This window comes from Rhinichthys klamathensis, unplaced genomic scaffold (assembly GCF_029890125.1).
Source record: "Rhinichthys klamathensis goyatoka isolate OS25496 unplaced genomic scaffold, OSU_Roscu_1.1 h1tg000176l_1, whole genome shotgun sequence".
NCBI lineage: Eukaryota > Metazoa > Chordata > Actinopteri > Cypriniformes > Leuciscidae > Rhinichthys > Rhinichthys klamathensis.
The window spans coordinates 6,881,986-6,904,978 of NW_026606705.1; the positions used below are offsets into that span (position 1 = coordinate 6,881,986).

Genomic DNA, 22,993 nt, shown 5'->3' on the forward strand with positions numbered 1-22,993 from the left:
ATGCGTCAACAGATTTAATTGTCTGAAACTTACCAACCGAAGATATTAATTCTGCCACGTGGAAACTGAACAATTCATGTAGATTAAGTCCTTAAATACGAAGAAATCAATCGTCATCGTCAACCTTGACACGGCTCTCATTCGCCTCATCGAGGCTTTCTCATTGGCCAGTAAAGCAACGAGTTTCCCCTCTGCATCTCCCGCTATGCCTCCAAGCAGGTGACTCTAATTACTACATCAGTGTATTCTGCAACACTTTCAGCGGCACCGTACTTCCCACACGGTTTCGCCTGAGAAGTCACCTTGTCGTTGCCGCATACACTGTTCAGGAGTTCAATTGTTCAGCCAATTTCAGCGAGCTACTGCTATTGAAGCGTCCACACGGGCTCCAAACATTGGTTCAAATTAGTGCAAAGAATCCCCACCGAACTTAATCCACCAGATAGGCTTTTGTATTAACATCTGACTCGCATACTAAATGGTAAGCAATACCTTGATCAATTTGAAGTAGTAAGTTTGCCTGTGTCTTCACTTGGCCATGCTTTTCCAAATACAGCTCCCAGGGGAGCAACTCCTGACCAACACTGCTGCTGCAGTTCCCGTTTACGACTCCACATGGTGGACATTAAACCGCAGATATAGTCCATTTTCAGCTCAGACAGAAGCATCTCCTGAGCGTCACTATTGCAGAATGGACTCCTGTTTACGACTCCAACTCGATAAGCACAGCAGCAAGACGTGTCAAACATTAAAATAAATAAACAAATACTATAATCACCATAGCTCCCCTGGCGTTTCCTGGAAATGACATGCAACATGCAGTGTCTATTCTCAGCTATTTATCGTGAACACATCACTAGGTAATGCTTTCTAAAAGTAGCTCCCGCAGGAGCACCTCCGGAGTGTCACTGCAGTGCAGTGCCTGCTCTCGCCTCCACATGTGGACATAACTGGGAGATGTGGTCCACCTTCAGCTCAGGTAGGAGCAACTCCTGAGTGTCACTGCCGCAGTAGTGTCTCTTGCTCATTACTCCAAGTTGATAAATGCAACAGCAAGAAATGTCCAAGAGTAAAGCACCTGAAATTCTCCTACAGCTCCCCAGGAGCCAAGTCACAGCGACAACAGTGCCCAATTCAAGCTTCCGCCAGAGTCCAGCTACTGTTGTCCCTTCCCACATATCTTCGTCGCTTATTCTCCTTACTCCTTTTGAGGGGGTTCTACCGTACTAAAACTGAATCTTCAATTGGAACTACTGCCACCAGTTTTGACCGTGTCTTTTCCAGCTTGCTGTCCTACATCTAATTTGCACTTTTTGGGGGGTATATCTAAGCTCGAGTTGAAGCTGCTTCCTCGAGCCCCTCCACTGTGGACAGCAAGCCAAATACGCTTAACCTTATTAGTTTAAAGATTAAATGGGCAAAGGAACTCGTGAAGTTCACAACGTAATTTCGAGATGAGTGAACCCATCTAATCTTTCAATTAACTGCTGGAGCATATAAGCAGCTTCTCACCTTGCTCTGGCATCAGCTGTTTTTGGCATCCCTCCACCTCCCCAACTCCACCAACATAATTTAGGCATCTTGCTACCATACTCATCATCCAAGCATTAGTAGTCCTACTGGGGGATATATCTAAGCTCAAGTTGAAACTGCTTCCTCGAACCCCTTCACTGCAGACAGCAAGCCAATACGCTTAAACTTGTTAGCTGAAAGATTATATGGGCAAAGGAACTTGTGAAATTGATAATCTTTGCCCCTGAAAGCAAATCTGAGAAAAACTTCCTGTGTTCTTGCAAGATCTCGATGTGAAAGTATTCAAACACCTCCTCATGGAGGGGATGCTCTCATGGACCGGGGCCCAAAGGAGTCATGACTGCTATTTTTGGCTGCTCTAGTGGAGAAGAATTACCTCCGGTCAGCCACTCTCTCCTTTTGCTCCAATCTTTTATCTTTCCTGAAGCTAGGCCCTGCTCGAGCACAGCTGCAGGAGACTGCTGGCTCATGGACCCGGTGAGGGATTATCTTCCTGAACCCCACAAATTAACATTTTGCCTCCTGATACCTAGCAACGACCATATTTACAGTGTCGACAAACAGGCCTCTTTGTGGTCCAAAGAATTTGCAGAGCGAACTTCAAGATCAAGAACGGGTCCTCTGAGTCAGCAGAAAGAGCCATAGATAGGGAAATATCCATCTCAAAATCAAGAAGAGGGCCAAGCGGGATCAGACCTTGCGAACATTGAATCTCTCGCAATGCTGACAGAGGGCTGACCTAGCATGCTCCTCTCGCATATACATCACACACATTGGGTGAGAGTTTTCATGTGTAATATATTGAGGACAGGGAGTCACACACATCCTAAATCTCGACCCTGACATGATGGCAGCATTTTGGGCATCTATTTATGGACTTGGTGACGCACTACGCTGTGTCGTGACGTCCATTCATTTGGTGCGTTTAAACAAGCATTCCTATAGTGTCAACATCACGGCTTCAAGTTACACTCGAAAGGGAACTTATTATTTTTCAATTACAAACAAACTAAAATCTAAACTAAACTAAACTAAAACTAAAATGAAATAAAAAATAATAAAAAAATGTTTTTAATCTACCAATTTACAAAAATGGAAATGGCCTTTGTTTAAATGTTTGACAAAGCTTATTTGTTTGTTTGTTTCCCCAGCTCCTGCCTCAGTCATAGACCTGCATGTTGAGAATCAGGGTCAAATGGACAGTCTTCTTCTGAGCTGGACACGTGGCCCTGGAGCACTTACCGGATATTCAGTCTCTGTAGATGGCTTTGAGCAGCATTTGGGTCCAGAGAGCACTCAGGTGGTCTTCCACAGACTAGTGGCTGGTCGACTTTATCCTGCTAAGATTCAGACCTGGAGTGAAAATCTGACCAACACTACGACTGCAGTAGGGCGCACAGGTCAGTGCTGCTGCAAGTCAGAAAGCCCCAAATTGACGTTTCACATTATCACTTATCTAATGCAATAGTGATGGGCTGAAATTGGCTATTGCATTAGATAAGTGATAATGGCGCTTTAGATTGTTTTAAATATTACTTGATATAAAACAGTATGCAACCATTTCTTCTGTACTGAAAATCCTCTTCTCTTCTCCACTGCACCTCTCCTTTTTTTGTGAATAATAACTTAAACTTGGATCTGATGCTCCCTTAAAGACTTGAAATATAGTGACCAAGTCATATTAATTAAACTTTAATGACACTTCTATCACATAATCATGCTTATACTGATTTGTGACCTTTTTGGAGCTCAGCAACACTTAGCTTTCATCAAATAAAGCAGCTTGGAAATTTTGCTAAAACCAAAGCACGAGTAATGCACAACAGTTATGAAAGCTAAATTACTCCTATTATATCAAAACAGTTCCTGCACCACCATCATCAATGTCCGTCAGCAGCTCTACCAGCTCAGTGGAGATAAAGTGGCATGTCCCATATACAGGAGACTATGATGATTTTGAAGTGACATGGTTTCCTCAGGACACACTTCAGGTTTCTGGTAATCATTCCACTCAGCGTATCCTGGAAGGACTTCATCCAGGCCGGCTCTATAATATCAGCCTTCGGACTGTCAGTGGGATGACAGACAGTCCTGTGACCTACAGCAGTCCTGTTTACCACACTGTCAGAACCCGTGAGTGTTTTTCCAGTTTAATATCATACAGTATTTAAACAAATAAAAAACACTTTAAAGTTAAGCATGTGATTACCTGATGAAGGAAAACTGTGGGTTTTGTTTTGCATTTGGCTCTTTGATTTCAGAATTTTTTGGAATCAGCTCTGATTTTGATCATAGGTTTTCAGAATCAATTCCTTGAGTCAATTCTTTAAATTTATTGTCATGATTCTTAAGAAAAAAAGTAATAATAGGATACACTCATGATACTTAAAAAAAGACTGTATTGATGTACCCAACAAGAGTAACCGAATGAAGCCGAGAATAAATCTTAATGAGTCTTTTTGGTAAACAGAATCCAAAGTGTCGAGTCACTAGGATGAACCAATCCCATCCCAGCTGTTCTGAAATGTGTAGTCGTTTGGTAAATAAACGTAATGAACACAGTTTATTACTAGGCACTGAAAAATAATCTGTTCTTTCCGGGATCGACTTCCAGCCCTAGTATAAGGGTCAAAGAGCTCAGAAGGTTCGAGTGTTGATATAAAAAAAAGGGTATAAAATTTGAACAGAATAGTGTGGGTGAGTTCTGGATTGTGTATTGAGGATTTAGATACACAAACATGACCTGCAAAGAAGTTTACATTTAGCATGTAGAGGAACTAAAAGAGGAACTAAATCATTTAGTTAAAAAGCCATTTGTGGTTAAGTGCTTGCAGAAGAGGTGTGTCTTCAGATACTTCTTATGGTCTCAGCAGTTCGGGTGGAGTAGCTGAGAGGGTGAAGGTTTTGGAGAGTGAATCTGTGAATATTTGCTAACAAACTCAAATATTAAACTTTGTAAATAGCTTTAGATAAGTCAAGAGATTTATAAAAGATTTCTTTTTCTCTACAGCTCCACATTCAACTCCGAGCTTCCACTGTTTCCCATTAAGCTCCACCTCTGTCTCCTGTTCCTGGATACCTCCACAGTCCGATTATGACTCTTATGTTGTGGAATGCCGCAAACAGGGCTCCAGGACACCGGTGTACACTTACACACTGGGACACGACGTTCTTTTACAGCATTTTGACAGGCTGGAACCCTTCAGAAACTACACCCTTTACATCACAGTGATGTCTGGAGATAAGCAGAGTTCAACCACAACAAACAGCCTTATCACTATGATCGACAGTAAGTGACAGTAGAACACAATCTTGCTCATTCTACTTGAAATCACCAACTCTCATGAATGACTTTTCACTTTGCAAATTATATTGTATCAAATTATGTTACTGTATAATGTGATCTCAACATGGCAGCCCACTTAGTGTAAAATAAAACAGCTTTTTCTAGAACACAGATTTTAATGAAAGAATTGCGAGTTAAGGCTGGAATACACTATGCTTTTGCACAGATTTCTACCCTGATTTGCAGTCTAGATGAGTCAATGCTAGTTGCCAGAGGTCAGAGCCAGTTTGCAGGTTTTGGGCAGTCAGAGTTGACAGATTTCACAGACTTTGATTTTTTACTTTAAGACTATGATTCTGTCCAGTCAAAAGGATATCAAATACGTTTGACATTTTGAGTAATCCCCTAGTTTCACACACAAGGTTTAAGCCTTGTCCCAGACTAAAATGCATGTTTGAGCAGTTTTAACTGAAAGTTACTGAAAGTCACAGTTGGCAGCTGTAATGAAGCGCACAGCGAAGGAGATACTCAAAATAAATTTTTAATCCAAGAATCAAATTTATAACTAAGAAAGGAGTTGTTAAACTTGTTAAACAAGTTGTTTTTGAAATAAAGCTGCTTTTAATTATCATTAATGACTTATTATTGCAGTGTTCGGACATTTAGACTGTAAATAATTTTAATTATAGACATTTAGCTGAAGCTTTTATCCAAAGCGACTTACAATTGCTATATATGTCAGAGGTCGCACGCCTCTGGAGCAACTAGGGGTTAAGTGTCTTGCTCAGGGACACATTGGTGTCTCACAGTGGACTTGAACCCGGGTCTCTCACACCAAAGGCATGTGTCTTATCCACTGCGCCATCACCACCCCCACCGATACTTTTCGACCATGACTCCCCTACCACCCCCCAGGCCCCTCAAATTCTTGCGGACCATGGAGATGGAAGACGATATATTATAAAATATGTGTTGTTAATTTTATATCCTTTCTTTATATTCCTATCCTGTTCTTATCTAATGTTATCCATATGTATTCCATTATATTCTTTTAAATTCGTATTTTTCAGATATTCTAATATTTCTAAGTTGCGTTCTCTCTTAAGATTTAACAAATATTGTAATGATATAGTGTGATCTCCTATCATCCTAATGCCATCTATTAATTTATTTATTTCATCAGTATATTTACTTCAATCCAAAATAGCATGTTCTACTGTTTCACTTCCTCCACATTCTTCACATAAATGTTTTGGATGCAGTGTACTATTTAAACCTGTAAGTCCTATTTTGAGTCTCTTCTCTCCTATTACCTCCTGAACTCCTTCTTTTCCCCACTTGTGATAGGATTGTGTAAAGATGTCTGCTTTTTTGGTCTTCTAGATTGATAAGTGCAAAGTTAGAAAAAAGAAGCATTCTCTATCCTCATTTCATGTACCAAGTAATCTTCCCATATTACAAATTTAGACTACACTGGCTAACTGTTCACTACCCCATTCAATATAAGATACTTCTTACCACATTCAAATCTTTATCTATACTTCTAAAGTATAACTCAGATGTACCCAAGTTGCCAAAACGCTACAACAGAATCTCAGCAGTTTACAGTTTTTTTCAATTGTTTACACGCAATTTTGAAAACCGGGTTCTTTTTTTCAAAATATAATCACAATTATCCAAACACCACACTCAATTTGCATAATTCCTAAATTGTTTGCAAAATGACACACTTCTGTCAAAACATACACACTTCAGTCAAAAGATATACACATATTTGTGAAAATGCTATTAGTTTTCATTTAACCAACACAGTCCTCAATGATCAGACACTATTGCAGCCCGTTTCACACGGCAGTGATAAATAAAAAACACATTTGTAAAAAAACAATTTTTAGGAAATTGCATGTGCTAGATTTTTGGCCAGACATTGTTATGTAAGGGATAATTTAGATGAAAAAAAAGAATAGTGACAAACCCACAACATTCTTCATGATTAGTTTGAGATATAGGGAGAATGTACACAAATAGGCCTACTATAAACTTGCCTGATTTCTGCAGACTCATATTTCAAGTATTTATTTACAGTATTTCTTACCATAATCAGTTACAGTAATCAACCAACAAAGAAATCAATGAAAAAAAAATATCTGTAGACAAATAAAAATTACTGCATGAAGTACATACAGTTTGACTCTGAAGAAAAACTACTGTAAAAGCAACAAGAATACTGTAACTATTCAGGTACAGTATCAACCAGAGATTTGGTTGATCTCTTGGTCCAGCTTCCATCAGTGTCAGTCCATTGTTGATAACATGGTCAATAAGTGTTGCACGGATTTCTTGAGTCAAATTTGGTCCTCGTCTTCTTTGTTTAGGTTCTACCAACTCTTCAAGTCCTTCTCTACCTCTTCCTCTACCTAGGGCTCTTCCTCTATCTCCTTCTTCTCCTCTTCCTCTACCTGGGCCTCCTCCTCTACCTCCTTCACCTCTTCCTCTACCGCCTTCTCCTCTACCTCCTTCACCTCTTCCTCTACCTCCTTCATCTCCTCTTTGAGCTCCCCCTCTTATTCTCACTCTTCTTCTTCTTCTAGCTCCTTCCATTTTTGTTGAAGACAGGTGAACCTGCTGCCTTTTATAGCACACCTGAGTGCTGCGTTTTCAAATTAGCACATGTGTGCTTCCACACCTGGTGGATGTGCATATCCAATTCATTCATTAGTGTGGTCAATGGCAAACCGCGGCTTTGTAATGACAAGGAAGTAACCTCACAATCCTTAACTGTGTCTAAGGTGTGAAAATGTGTGTAGAGTTTTACAAATTACTGTGTGTAATGTTTTGCAAAAAGGGTGAAGCTGACAACGTGCTTACAATTGTGCAAATCTAGGCTGGTGTTTTGCTCCTTGAGTGTAAGGTTTTGCTAATAGTGGGAAAGTTTTCATTTTAGTGTGTAAGCAATTGAAAAAAACTGAAATATTTATTTTTCAGGGCCCCCCATCCCACCGGTGACAGTACGGGTCAGTGAGCGGTCCGCGGTCATCACCCATTTCACCATCTTGTTTAATTTCAACTGCAGCTGGTTCAGTGATGCTAATGGGGCCATTCGTTTCTTCTCAGTAATCGTCACAGAGTCAAATGGTACCAGTCATTTTAACGTCAATTTTCCCTGAATTTGAATTTATGTAATTCATTAATGATCCATGATTATGTCTAAATGTAAGAAACCAAATCCAGTCTCATTTAAATTTCATTTACAGGTGTTGATAATGTCATGCCGGAGCAGAGACATCCTCTGCCATCTTATCTGGACTACAGACAAAACCACTCCATCAAGACATACCAGACAGGCTACTTTCACAGCCTGTGTGCAGAGGGATCTGACAGCAAGATCCGTGTTTTTGAGATAAACCTCGGAGCAGGGATGAAACGTTTGGGGGGAGCTTGCAAATGGGATCCAGAATCTATCCAGCATGGAACGCATCTTTGTGACGGACCGCTCAAGCCCAGAACATCATATCGGTACTGCTGAATTGTTTTATGTACTATTTGTTGTCTTACATTTAAGGTTGTAAACAGTAAAGTGTTTATTAATCTCATCTTCAATGTGTTTTAGTACAAAGAATTTTATCTTTGCTTTAAAAATGTGTACAATGTAGCGTAACAAGTTTTTCATTTAGCATCTAAATTGCTAATTAGTTTTTTTTTTTTTTGGTGAATATCACTTCTGAACTGTCATAATTTACTCACCATCATACTTTTCTTCTTCTTTGGAACACCAGAAAAGATGTTTAGCAAAATGTTCATGGTGCACTTTTTGGTAGAGTTAAAGTGAATGGTGATGGGTCCGGTAAAATTCTAAAAATGATCAAAAAGTGATTTAAATGTTATATAATTGACATTTTATGTCAATTATATTCACATTCAGTGCATGTGTAACCCCTCCAGTCCTACTGGTGTCTCCAGCATGGGAGGCGGGCACACTAACAAGGACGCTAAAGATCTCAGCCCCTAGCATAAGTCGCTAGTACATGATTTTGCGTGGTTGTGTACGCAAGCGCCTCAGCGCCTGTCTCAGCTGTGTCTGAAATTGCTCAGTCATTCACTAATCCCTATGTAGTGTATGGCATTTGAGTGCACTATATGGCCCTGTCCCAAATGGCACACTTCATGCACTTTCGGTCTTGTGGACTTACAATGGTGTCCCATTTGTCATTTAGGTTTTAAAGGTGAACTAAGTAACTTTTTTACCTTAACCGAACAGCTTTGGAGTCATTGTAATGTTTATATTACTGATTTCGTGTTGAATGGTGGTCGTCTCGCACCCCCCTGGTGCCTGTGAGCCGCAAAACCACCCTTGCAACTTTGGGCCGGCGGGCCGCCGGCCTCAGTGTTAGAAAGTATCGTGTGATATCAGGTCTCGTGAGGTAACGAATTGCTTTACGGCAAAAAACAGATCTGATAAAATTCTGATAAAATGAGCATCAAACAGAAATAACCCGGCGCCGTATACATGTGGTGTTCGAGGCGCACATACAATACAGACTGCCGACAGTTAAACAGGGCGCGCGCGCAGCTCTTAAAGGGGCCATACCTTATTTCCACTCGTTACAGCGTCCATCCTACTGAACAGGTGTACAGGGGGAGGGGATCCGGCCGTGAGTGCGAGCCATCTCTGCGTGAGTGCTATTCACGACAGTACAAGTACTCCACATCGACTCTAGGGGTCGCTGTTTGACAAAAACGGAATTCCTACTAAGTGCTGCTTTAAAAGGTGCTTGCGAGCGCCCCTTTTGTGGTCGATATGCACCCTCGATTCGCAATTTTGCCGAGCCTGCACTGAAGCGATTTGTTTTTATCTTACATGTAACTTAATTTAGAAATTAATATTAATAAATTATTATTAATAACAATCATAATGTTTTATATTATAATTATACATTCCTGCCAGCTATGTAGTTTCATCGATTGTATATATTAGTACAATAAATATTAATTTGGTTTGTCATGCTAAATTTGTTTTTCATAATCATTAAATAGTCTTAAAAACAATTGCAAACAAGATTAAACACACATTATCAAGTGTACGATGTTTGTCGATGGCCTATGCTCCAGGAAGAGCGATGGGCCTAAGTAACTAAGTATCAAGTGTACATCATTTTAAGTATTTATTATTTTTGGTTGCAGAGAGTCCTCAGGTGACCAGGTTATTATTACATGCGTGTGCATGTGATTAACGAAGATCATCCACTAAATTATCATCTCTTCTTTGTGAGTTAACAACAATGCCACAAATTAGCAAAACACTTGGCTGTTAGTAAAACACATTAAATTGAGTTAATGCCTAAATAATATATTTTAATAAAAATAAATAATATAACAATTTTTACCTTATTAATATAATTTAATTATTTTTTTTAAATGCATCTATTATTGTCTCTCTATATTTTAATGTTATAATCAAGTAAGGATTCATACATTTTTTTAAAAAACTAGAACCAGCGTGAAATAAACGTTAAAGCAGAAAGAACGTTGCAAACTGCATCTCTCCTTCAAACTCACTCGCTCCCGCTCTCAGTCCTCTTCACATTGGATTTTGGGAAATAGTGCTTCAGCGAGTGTACATCAATGCAGAGTGCATTGTGGGTATAAACGAGTGAACGAATGTAGGGAATGAAGTTGTTTGCTTAATCTGACATTACTACAAAATGGCCAACACCTGATATAGGGCACTATATCATAGAGCAGTTTCGGACACAGGTCTTGTGTTTCCTGTGTTCATTGTCTGGTATTGTCCTTTGTTGGTTCTCAGTTCTGCTACCTGTTTTTTTCTTGTTAGGTTTATATTGGTTGTTATTGTTAATATTTAAATAAAGTTCACCTGCACTTGGATCCTGCCTTCACTCATCTCTGAGAGCACTCAGCGTTACACCCGAACCCGTGGATTTCTATTCAAATGACTGCGTTTGGCTAAGCAAGTTGCAGCAGTAAATGTGACTGCACCTTAAGAGCAGCCTGAACATTCTGCTTAACATCTCCTTTAATGTTCCACAGAAGAAAGAAAGTCACAGGTTTTGAATAATATGAGGGTGGGTTAATGATGACAGAATTCTAATTCTCTATAATTGTTTAAGTTTCAATTCAGACAGGTTTAAAATCATGTAATTCTAAATGTATTCACACTTTACTGTCTCAGATTAAGTGTTCGTGCCTTCACTCAACTGTTTGATGAAGAAAACAGAGAATTTTCACATCCCCTTTACACCGACACTTACCTCTCCCTCCCACTATTAACTCTATCAGGTAAGACACTGTTATCTTTATTTATATATGTGCTTTTTAGTGTTTAGAATCGACAGCACAGTTGAGTTGAGGGTTGCAGAGAAAAGAACATGAGACAGGCCAGACACATACCAGGTTCCCATGTGCACTACCATTGTGTCACAACTCCAAATTATTTTTTGTTTTTTAATTAAATAGTGACATTTTTATCATTTATGTTTTTGTCACTCAGCGCCACGAAATGGCCTCACAGGAGGAATCACGGCTGCTACATTTCTAGTCGCTATGGTGCTCGCTGTGACTGCCTTACTGATTTACAGAAAGAGGGCTCACAAAATGTGAGTACACACACACACACTTGTTTTAACCCATCTTGTTTCTTACTGTGCTGATGAGTATTTGTGTCTGTGTGTTATAAGAGCTGTGCAGGAAAGTCCAGTGATGAAAATGTGCATGTGGAAGGCCTTGCCTACCTCACAGATGTGCTCAGGCATAAGGAGGTACCAAAATACTTAATTTCTGTTTATATTAATGATTTATTATTATAAGCATTAATGTTATTGATTATGAATTGTCTATATTATGTACTAGCCCAGTCCAAGCAGCCCACTTTGAGTCCCATCTTGCTAAACTGCAAGCTGATTCCAGTTACCTTCTATCTGAAGAGTTTGAGGTAATGCACTGCATATAATCAAACACTAAATATTAAAGTCTATCAAAGCAGTAATGGAACAATAGCAGACTTGGCTTTTGGCTTGCTTAGTTGGGGACATTACAATTAACATTTCATTTAATATTCAACAATAATATTGATCTGACTGCATTGACACCATTATATGAGAACTGAACTGAGCTGGACAATGACATCACGGTTTTCTCTAGAGCGGCTATATATATAAATGAACCAAATTAATAACTTTTTACATAAAAAATGAACCATCACTGAACTTACTTAAGCTGGACTGTGACGCTATTTTCTTCTGGAAACAAACTTTGTTGCATTATTTTCCTGTTATCTCTGTAAAGCTGCTTTGAAACAATCTGTATTGTAAAAAGCGCTATATAAATCAATGTGACTTGACTTGAAAGCCCAGTCAAGTCATCGTTCTACTTTAATCTAAATTATTTATTAGCAAATAAGCTGAAATTATTGGCACCCTTGTTAAATATGAGCAAAGGCGGCTGTCCAAATAAATCTGCATTGTTTATCCTTTTTATCTTTCATTCCAAAAATCCACAAAATTGAGTAAAACAATTGAAAGTGGGGGGAAACTCACATTATGAAATAAATATTTTTCTCCAATGCATGTCGGCCACAAATATTGGCACCCCTAGAAATTATTATGAGTAGGATATCTCTGAACTTGAAGTATATTCCCATTCATATTTTATCACATGTTTTTTTTTTTTATTGTCCAGCCATGACTTCCTGTTCCACAGGAGTATAAATATGAGGAAACACAAAGGCCAAATTTCCTTAATCATCCATCACAATGAGGAAAACCAAAGAATATAGTTCTGATGTGCAGCAAAAGATTATTGAGCTTCGCTGTAAGAAAATAGCTAAAGCATTGAAAATCCCATTTCCAACGTCAGGGCAATAATCCAATCAACTAAATCTGCCTGGAAGAGGACTTGTGTCTATATCGTCCTAATGCATACTTTGAGTGGCCAAAGACTCTCCAAGGATCTCAGCTGGAGATTAGTTGAGTCTTGGGGTGAGAAAGCCTAAAAAAATGTATCAAACAACCCTTACATCACCACGTTTGTCGGGAAGGTTCCAAAAAAAGTATGGTTAAATATACCGCTGGAGCTTTAATGTTGTGGGGCTAAATTTTGAAGCCTGATCACAGGAGCGGGAAGCCTTCAGGGCGGAGCCGAACGTGGCCGTGGCCAGGGCGGAGCAGGACGTGGCCGTGGCAGAGCAGGACGTGGGCGTGGCCAGGGTGGAGCTGTCGGACCCTCGAGCGTCCAGGGCGGAGCTGTCGGACCCTCGGGCGTCCAGGGCGGTGGTGACCCTTCGGGTGGCCATGGTGGTGAGGACCCTTCGGGTGGCCATGGTGGTGAGGACCCTTCGGGTGGCCATGGTGGTGAGGACCCTTCGGGTGGCCATGGCGGAGAGACCCCTTCGGGTGGCCATGGCGGAGAGACCCCTTCGAGCGGCCATGGCAGAGAATCCCCTTTGGGCGGCCATGGCGGAGACGCACCTTCAGGTGGCCTATATCCCCCCCCCCCCCCCCCCCCCCCCCCCCCCCCCCCAAAATTTTCTTCGGGGGATTGCCAGGCTCAGGGACATGCTCCAGGACAGGCGTGGAAGGACTGGACGGGACCAGCGGAGAAGGCTCGGGAGGACTGGACGGGACGAGCGGAGAAGGCTCTGTAGGGATGACTTGAAGCTCTGGCTCGGCAGGCGTGACGTGAAGCTCTGGCTGGACGTGGCTGACGTGAAGCTCTGGCTGGACGTGGCTGGACGGAACCAGCGGTGCAGGCCCGGCTGGGCTGGACGGAACCAGCGGTGCAGGCTCGGCTGGGCTGGACGGAACCAGCGGTGCAGGCTCGGCTGGGCTGGACGGAACCAGCGGTGAGGGCTCGGCTGGGCTGGACGGAACCAGTGGTTTGGGAAACTCGGGGCTGAGTTCATGGGCTGTAGCTGATGTTCGTGTAGCCCACACATACAGGATCGCCGTAGACATTACAATCAGCGCAGTGTCCTCTTGGATGTACTCACGTACGGTGTGCTCAGTCTCTAACGGGCAGGCGACGGGCTCAGGCGGGCAGGCGACGGGCTCAGGCTCTGGCGGGCAGGCGACGGGCTCTGTGCTGGATGGGACCAGCAGTGAAGAAGGCTTTGAGCTGGGCAGGACCAGCGGTGAAGAGGGCTTCGAGCTGGGCGGAACCAGCGGTGAAGAGGTCTTCGAGCTGGGCGGAACCAGCGGTGAAATGGGCTTTGAGCTGAGCGGAACCAGCGGTGAAGAGGGCTTCGAACTGGGCGGAACCAGTGGTGAAATGGGCTTTGAGCTGGGCGGAACCAGCTGTGAAGAGGGCTTTGAGCTGAGTGGAACCAGCCCTGGATCGAAGAGGAGCCAGAGTGGAGAGTGGTGTCGGGACTCCTCTCGACCACCGCCACTACTGCGGCCTCCACGGATCCCACGAAATCTGGCCAGACGGGTTCCCTCAAACGAACGTCCATGGGTATAGGCTGGGAGATTTTAGCTCTCCTCGGCCAGGACGACCATTCTTACCCTATCGTCCATTTTAGGGTGGTCGGTTCTTCTGTCACGCTGTTGGTGTGGAATGAAGACAGGCTGAGGCAAAGGCTCCAATTCAAACTTTTACTATAATCAACTAACACAAACTGATACAGGCAGGTAGGCAGGCAGAAGTGTAACACTCACAACACAAGGTAACATTTACAAGAACCGACAAAGACAGACTGAAGAGAGAGAACTAAATACAGATACAAACGACCACTAACGAGGTGAGGACAGGTGACACAGATGTTGATGACGATGAACAGGTGGATGATTGAGGGAGTGAATTCAGGTGTGGAGACAAGAGGATGCTGGGAAGTGTAGTGAAGATGACGAAGACAGAATGGTGCAGACGATGACTGTGACACATGTCTGATAAGATCATATCATGGATTCTAGCAAATGCCAACAGATAAAAAATCAAAACCTGACCACTTCTGCTAGAAATCTTATAATGGGCCGTGGGTTGGATCTTCCATCAGATCCACAACAAACACCAAAATCAACACAAAAATGTGTCACTGAGTACAAAAAGACGCTTCTGCCATGAACATCCCGGTCCCCTGACCTGAATCCTATAGAAAATGAGTGGGGTGAACTGAAGAGAAGACCCACCAACATGGAGCTGGGAATCTAAAGGATCTGGAGAAATTTTCTATGGAGGAATGGTCTCTGATCTCTTGTCAGGTGTTCTCCAAACTCATCAGGCATTATAGAGGAAGACTCAGAGCGGTTATCTTGGGGAAAGGACGTTGCAATAATTGGGTCCCAATAATTGTGGCCAACGTGAACTAGAGAAAAACATTTGTTTCATAATGAGATTTCCCCCCACTTTGAATTCTTTTACTTCAATGATAGGTTAGAATTTTGTGAAAAAGGATACACAATGTAGATTTAGGTAACGCTTTAGATTACAGCCCGGAAAGTATGTAAAGGGGAACAATATGTAAAGTTTGGGGAATAAAGGGGTAACAACCAGGAGAATTAAAAAAATATTTATACTGTAAGTATTATAGAACTAAGGGTAACTTATTCTACTATTATGATACAACAATCTTACATTTGGGAGCAATTTAGCGAGAACATACACATTGCTTACCTTTTTGTAATTATTTGTTTACCAATACATACTGTATAGGCTTTTTTTAAATTACAGGGTACATATCTATGCATTTATACTTTTATTTATTTATTTTATGATAGTAAAAGTGCAGATGTTTAAGTTGGGCTAACATGTTTCAAGGCAAGAAAAGCTAAGACTATTGCAATTTTTTTTAAATACTGGGAAATATATCTGGTTTCATCCCACACAGCAAAAGGACTCCGCGGCGGATCTACCGCGGAGGTATCGCGGCTTCCGGAACGGACCCGCGAAACGGACCCGTATCGGCGTCCACTTGCTCGCAGTGACGGATCCGCAACGAAGGCGGATCGCGGACCCGCCGTGGCTCCGCGCTGCATCCGCCATTAAAACCTTACCTCTGCGGCGGGTCCGTTTGGGACCCGCAAATTAATACATACATCCGCCGCGGACCCGCAACGGACTCATAAAATTCTGGCTCATCTGGCCCGGGTCCGTTTTGGACCCGTTTATCTCATTTTTAAAATCCCTTCTGTTCTTGCTGTAGGATAAAATAGGATAAACTAAACTATAGGATAAAACCAAAAACTATAGGGCTAGCCTAGGCTAGTAACTACAGCAATATAGACCTAAGCTTAAATCTGCATCGCCTTGTATTTTTAACCTAACAATATTGTAAATAGGCCTAACATAAAAGTTTCGATACAAGACATCAATTTACTGTACAAAAGTAATCACTACTCAATGGAAATATAAAACTGACATTTACATTTATGGAAAGTTATAGGTTATAGCCTATTCTGGTTTGTTAAGTAGCCTATGTGGGCCAGGCTAATCTACATTCATTTTGTGGTCAAAACCTAATTTAGTGCTTTATAGGCCTAGGTCGGTGTAAACATAACATATTTTATCTATTAGGCTACAACTTCAATGAAATGCTGCACTATGTACAGCTAAAATATCAGAAAATGAATAACTGGTGAACAACAAGAAGTTCAATAAAAAGATGGTTTAATGTTTAATCATTTCTCCTATTACTCCTATTACTCAGTTTGTGTGGATGGAGGCGGGACACGTCTCCTTGTTGCCCGATCTGTAGCCAGGTTGAACCACCTGATAGCATGCTTGGTGACCTGTGCATCTCCGCATCTGTGGCTGACCGCGTCACCGAGTTTTTTCTCACAGCACCTGTAATCAAACAGACAGATATTAACACAATCATAAAATTATATTACATACTGATTAGTTAACACATCTTCCTTAGTAGTTAACAGTAGTGACTTAAGTGTTAATAAAGAATCACCTAATTCCTTATTAGTTATGCAGTAAGTAAGAAACAGTATTCTAAAGTGTTACCATAAAGTCAAACAAGTGTTAAGAATCAGGTTTCTGAGAAATATAAATATTGTAGCTTGGTCATGTACCGGTCTGAAAGTAAGTGGCTTTCCTTGAGAAAGGAAGTCTGCATATTTGCAGATAAAAGCACCACAGTCATTTCCATTTGGCTGTTTGGGAATTGCCTAGAAACAAAATTCCAAGTAAGTATAACGGTAAACAAATGGGCACAGTTTAAAGAATATTTGTATAACTTATTATATGAGGGCATGCATACGTTGGTTCTTATTCGGCCGATGGTCCATCTGGAAGCCTCAAAGCAGCAGGCTTTTTTGATTTTGTTCTCCTCCATGAGGTATTTCCTGTTAAATAATCACACGAGACATGCATACATGCCTTCAAAGCCGTTTGAGGTTAAAACCAAAGTTGTAATTGGACATAACTCACAACAATATCTGGCAGATCTCATCATGTCTCTGACCATGGAGTCATAGCACTGGAAATAAATTACCTGGTGATAAGCAATGGAGGTCAAAGGTAAAAAAAAATAGTGTAAAGGTAAATATAATTTTTTTTACACTTTTAATCATACAGTATAAATATGGAAACAATCTGTTACAAAGGCATTACTATTCATAAATTACTTACAGCCAAAGCCCAGTGCAAGTCAAGGTGCAAAGGAACAAGAACTAGATCATAGAGGAAGAGATCCACTGTTTTGGTCCATTTCTTCACTGCTGCATGGCCTGCAAAATGTCCGTCTCTCTCGTGAATCCCCTGTAAACACACACAGGTGTCTGATGCACATGTAATACAGTTAGGACAGGTATCTCTCGTGAATCCCCTGTAAACACACACAGGTATCTGATGCACATGTAATATGCCATTTTAATAACTGACAGTACATTTGACTAATTACCTGTTTTTGTATAAACAAGTGCATCATTTTTATTCTGTAAACGCTATTTCTGTCAAATGACGGTTATTAATAATTATGGCAGATTTAAAAAAATAATAATAATTATTAAATCAATAATTATATCGATTAGCTCTATAAAATCTACAATGTTTTTATTTTAGATGTATTGAGGGTCATTTGTTTTGTGTGGATATTCATGCATGCATTACAGCACATTCATTAAAATCATTAATTTAACCATTGTGAATATCCGAGGGTAACTTAACGGTTGCTTCACGACTAATTTCAAAGTTCCATTCGACTGTGACACTAGGAGGCGAAATGCGACAATCGTATGCGAATGTCGTGTGCAGTGGAAAGGCGGCTATTGGCTGTGCTGGGGCAACTGCACATCCAATGGCGCGGGCGCCTCTGACGTGCGAGCTGCGTGCGACCAATGAGCCAACTCTACGTCATTACACGTCAGAGCCCGCCAAGGGGGCGCCAAGTCCCCGAATTTTCCATTATAGCAGGTCTTCGTTCATTCATAGTCTGTCTGACATTTATATTTTAGAAGCTATGTGTCTGTCATGGATTTGCACTGAATTGATTCTCAAAAATACGGAACAAAGTGCGTTCCGTATCAGTTCAATACGGAACAAGACTTGACTTTTATGTGTCAAATAAGCTGTCATCCCCTCCCTCTCGAGCAACTGACAGGACGTCGTCCCACGCGAAGTCATGGCAACCAAATTAAACAGGGCGAGTAGGCCTACTACTTGTCCCTGAATCTTATTTATAGTGTATATAATATATTATAATATATTTGCCTATAGGCAAAGTGACGAACAGCGTTGAAATCCGCACTCACGTGGGTAGCGTTGCCGTGAAATATGACAGCTAACGTTACAGTTTATTGGAAAATAAATTTATTTATGAATTTGATGAATTTAGTGTTTACTGCTATCAGTCCCAAGACAAGAAGCTAACGTTAGCGAACGCTGCAGGGACCCTCTGCCTGTGACTCCCCGCTGCAGGAGACGCTGCTCCGACACGCTGTATTAACGATACTGTTTTAAAACCAACATGATAAACGTAACGTTAGCTAATAATGTTCACTTAGCGTTTTGATTTGTTGTTAAACTATGTAATGCACAGCTAGCTAGAAGCTAGCGCTAAATCATTATCCACGAGTGAACATGTTTAAGTTGTCAATAATTTCAAACAACGACATTACAATAATTTACATGATGATAAAAAAAACAATGTTTACAGTCAATGTCGCAATATATAACTTATATATATAAATAACTTACTTACTCAAAAGAGGGTTCAGCGCAACCGTGTCCCAGCAAAGAAAGGCTCGACTGATGATCGGCTCCTGGTGTGCTGTAACGTTAGTTCAACCGTTAGCAGCTACAGTAAAGGCGCGTCCGCGTCCTAGGATCCGACATGGGTCCGCACTGGATCCGTTGTTTGACAGTAGAATTTACGGCGCCTCCCGGAGGCGGAGCTGATCCTCTGGGCGGCCCCAAAACGAATGTGACAGTTACGCGGGTTTGGCGACTTGAACGCGGATCCGCTTAGGAGTCTCCTGCTGTGTGGGATGTGGTTACAGGGTAAGTGGTGCTTGTATAATAAATAAAGGTTTCCGAGCAGTGATGGGAATAACGGCGTTATAAATAACACCGTTACTAACGGCATTACTTTTTCCAGTAACGAGTAATCTAATTGATTACTCTTCTCATCTTAATAACGCCGTTACCGTTACTGCCAAAAAATGCGGCGCGTTACTATAACTGATGAAGCTGGGTTTTTTTCATCAGACCAACTAGATCTCTCAGCGAGAGGCAAATACTTTTTTTACTGTTCTTCCTTGGTTAGTGGGCAGAGCACGAGACAAGCGCATAAATGCTGACGATTGGCTGAGGTAGAGTAAAATGTAATTGTAAGCCAATCAGAGGTAGAGTTGGGCGGGTGTTCGAAAGTTCGAAAGCACGCATAGTAGTGATGGGCATTCGGCTCTTTTTACTCAGCTCACTGAAAAGAGCCGGCTCTTTTGGCTCACAAGCGGCTCTTTAAATGACTTTGACTATAATATTTCAATTTTTATTACATAAATATTTAAGTTCTATAGGCTAAATTTGTAAAAATAGAGTCGGCTCTTCAGATATGCGAGCCAGCTCCCGACGTTCACCTAAAAGAGCCGGCTCTTAGAGTCGGCTCATTCGAGAATCGCGAACGACCCATCAAAAGCTCATTCGCGAACGAGTCGATCCATCATCACTAACGCTCATTCGCGAACGACCCATCATCACTAACGGCTAACGCTCATGAATTGCGAACGACCCATCATAACGCATAGTCGGACAGGACAGGACACACAAGGAACAACACAAGCCAGTCAGTCAACGAGATAGCCTTCTCTAAAGGCAAGTATAGACATTACTTTTTCCTTCAAGAAATTAAAGGAACGAATGTAATCGTGAAATGCACATTATGCCCTGGGCAAAAGTGCCTATTAAGTGTCCATTTCATTATAATATTCAGATTTATCATAAATAATTGAACATGCACATGTATTTTAAGTTCCGAGGGGTAGAGGTGGGGTCACATTTGAGCATTTAAAATGTAATTTTACTTGAAAGTAATGCAATAGTTACTTTCTTAAGTAACTAGTTACTTTTAAAATTTGTAACTGAGTAACTAATTTAGTTACTTTTTGGAAGAAGTAACTAGTAACTGTAACTAATTACTTTTTAAAAGTAACTTGCCCAACAGTGTTTCCGAGTCAGTGATATAAGATTGTGTGTATACCTTTTTATTGTTACCCTGTAACTACATGGAACAAGGGGGTAAAAAGCACCACTTTAATTTATAGCCCGCAACGTCACACTTACCCTGTAACTACATCGAACAAGGGGGTAACAAGCTACATGAAACAAGAGTATCTTTCCACAATATTTAAGCAAAAGTTGCAATAGTTTTCGTTTTCAGTGCACTTTTGTTAAAAAGATTACATTTTAAAAATTACAGGGTACATCTATGCATTTATAAAGCCTATACAGTATGTACTGGTTCACCATTATTTCAAAAAGGTACGCAGTATATGTTCTTGCTAAATTGATCCCAAATGTAAGATTGTTATATCATAATAGTAGAATAAGTTACCCTTAATACTTACAGTATAAATAATTTTTTAATTCTCCTGGTTTGTTACCCCTTTATTCCCCAAACTTAAAATATTGTTCTCTTATACTTATATTGTAAGTACAATATAGGTACACTATAATTACCGAAGGTTACCCTGTAAAATTGCTTTAATTACGCAGTACTTTCCGGGCTGTAATCTAAAGCGTTACCTAGATTTATTTTCAAAGCCCCCTTTGATCATATTTAACAAGGGAGCCAATAATTCTTGAGTTGACTGTACATATAATTTAGATGTGTTTTGCATCAACCTTTACCCAATGTTAAAAAGGGCTTAAAGGAGGTGGGACGGACCCAAACTCAGAGTGCTGCACGTCTACTTGGGAACCGAAGCAAAAATCGATACAACAATATACTTCCCTGTAAGTAGAGACATATATGACATTGTCATAAAAATACATTCTGAGTATATTAGACTTCCATGATATCACAATTTTCACACTGATATAGTATAGGCGTTCAAATCGATTATATATTTGCGCTGGTTGGACGCGAGGTGGTCCTATGGGGATCATTTTCGCTGTGCGGTTGCCAGCACAATAACGCAAAGCATCTTTATTCCAAATTTTTAATTTTATTTTGTATTTATTGTAGCTAAAATTTCAAAGGAAAATGTAAAAAATTATAAAAATAAATGATAAATTATTAAATGTATTAAAATTATTAAATGTATTAATAAATAATTAAATTTATTAAAATTAATTGTATACACACGTCACAACATTTTATTTAAGGCTATTAAATACATTATTATATTTATAAAGCAACTATTGTTGTTAAGTGAGTTTCATTCAAAATACTGTATTTGCACCTTTCAACAATTTTCTATTATTTAATACCAGTATCATCCTTCATACGAGTATAACCGCTATAGCGTATAGTGTGGCAAGCCTAGAGTATATTTCGTAGTTCTTTACTATGTGTGCTCAAATGAAACAAGAACTACCGGTAGTTTAGTCCCTCTTCCCATTAACCACTTTAATGATTCATTGGCAGACGACTCAACGCGTGTAAGACTGTCTTGCTTGAAGGACGACCCCTGCTCAGACTACATCAATGCTAACTACATACCTGTGAGTTGACTATTATGTTTTTCATTTGATAGTTCATTGGCTAAAAACTGTGTGGAATCATGAGTTGTGTGGTTTAGGATTTAAAGGTGGAGGTTCGTGGAGGTTGTGGATTTTATACTGATAGCACTGACTATTTTTATATTTTTGAAAGAAATCTCTGGTGTTCACCAATGCTGCATTTATTTGATAAAAAATACAGACAAAATATTATTTATATAATATTATATGTATATTTTCTATTTTAATATACTTTAAAATATCATTTATTTACGTGATGCAAAGCTGAATTTTCTTCAGCCATTACTCCAGTCTTCAGTGTCACATAATCCTTCAAAAATCATTCTAATATGCTAAGTTATTATTGATGTTGGAAACAGTTGTGCAGCTTAATATTTTTTTATAACCTGTGATACTTTTTTTCAGGATTTAAAAAAAAAAGAACAGCATTTATTTTAAATATAATTTTTTGTAACAATATACACTACTCTTGGAGTCAGTAATTATTTTTCTGATAAACTGATAAAAGTGACAGTAAAGACTTATTTTGTTAGACCACAGCATTTTGAATTAATGCTGTTCTTTTTTCTTTTAATATTAAGCAACACAACTGTTTCCAACATTATCTAGGCTATAAATGAGACAGATGACATATCTTTATTTTTTTTTTTATTTTTTATTTTTTTTTTTTACATTTGTATCATTAGATATTTGAGCAAGTTGAATCAATACTTTTTGAAAGTGTAATTCGTCAATTTCTCTAAAAAAAAATCCTGTCGTCACTGCCGCGCAATGAATTCTGGGGTAGACAAGGCCTTGAAGAATCTGTCTGTTTGTATCCTTCATTTCGCGGGAAACGAAGGGTACATTTCGAGGCACAGTCTTCGTCACGCCGCGGGGATGCAATCAGCCTTTGAAGGATGCAGCCACTGAATTCGGACGCAGCAAATGTCAGCTTCTGGACCTTCAGCAAGCGCTCTATGTGAAATTGTCTCTACTGTATCTATTGTTTGTTTGATTTTTACTAACAATTTCTTTAAAAAAAAAAGAAAA

The 22,993-nt window shown here is 40.1% G+C and overlaps 1 protein-coding gene across 1 annotated transcript in view; it reads left to right on the forward strand.

The window, feature by feature from the left end:
* ptprb (protein tyrosine phosphatase receptor type b) overlaps positions 1–22,993 on the forward strand; it is a 68,023-nt gene that overhangs the window by 36,537 nt on the left and 8,493 nt on the right. The window contains exons 14-24 of the mRNA XM_056260342.1: positions 2,685–2,933; positions 3,397–3,666; positions 4,544–4,822; positions 7,805–7,954; positions 8,074–8,335; positions 11,010–11,116; positions 11,328–11,433; positions 11,515–11,595; positions 11,687–11,768; positions 21,142–21,232; positions 21,867–21,943. Coding sequence (XP_056116317.1) covers positions 2,685–2,933; positions 3,397–3,666; positions 4,544–4,822; positions 7,805–7,954; positions 8,074–8,335; positions 11,010–11,116; positions 11,328–11,433; positions 11,515–11,595; positions 11,687–11,768; positions 21,142–21,232; positions 21,867–21,943 — 1,754 coding nt within the window. The remainder of the gene's footprint in view (positions 1–2,684; positions 2,934–3,396; positions 3,667–4,543; positions 4,823–7,804; positions 7,955–8,073; positions 8,336–11,009; positions 11,117–11,327; positions 11,434–11,514; positions 11,596–11,686; positions 11,769–21,141; positions 21,233–21,866; positions 21,944–22,993) is intronic.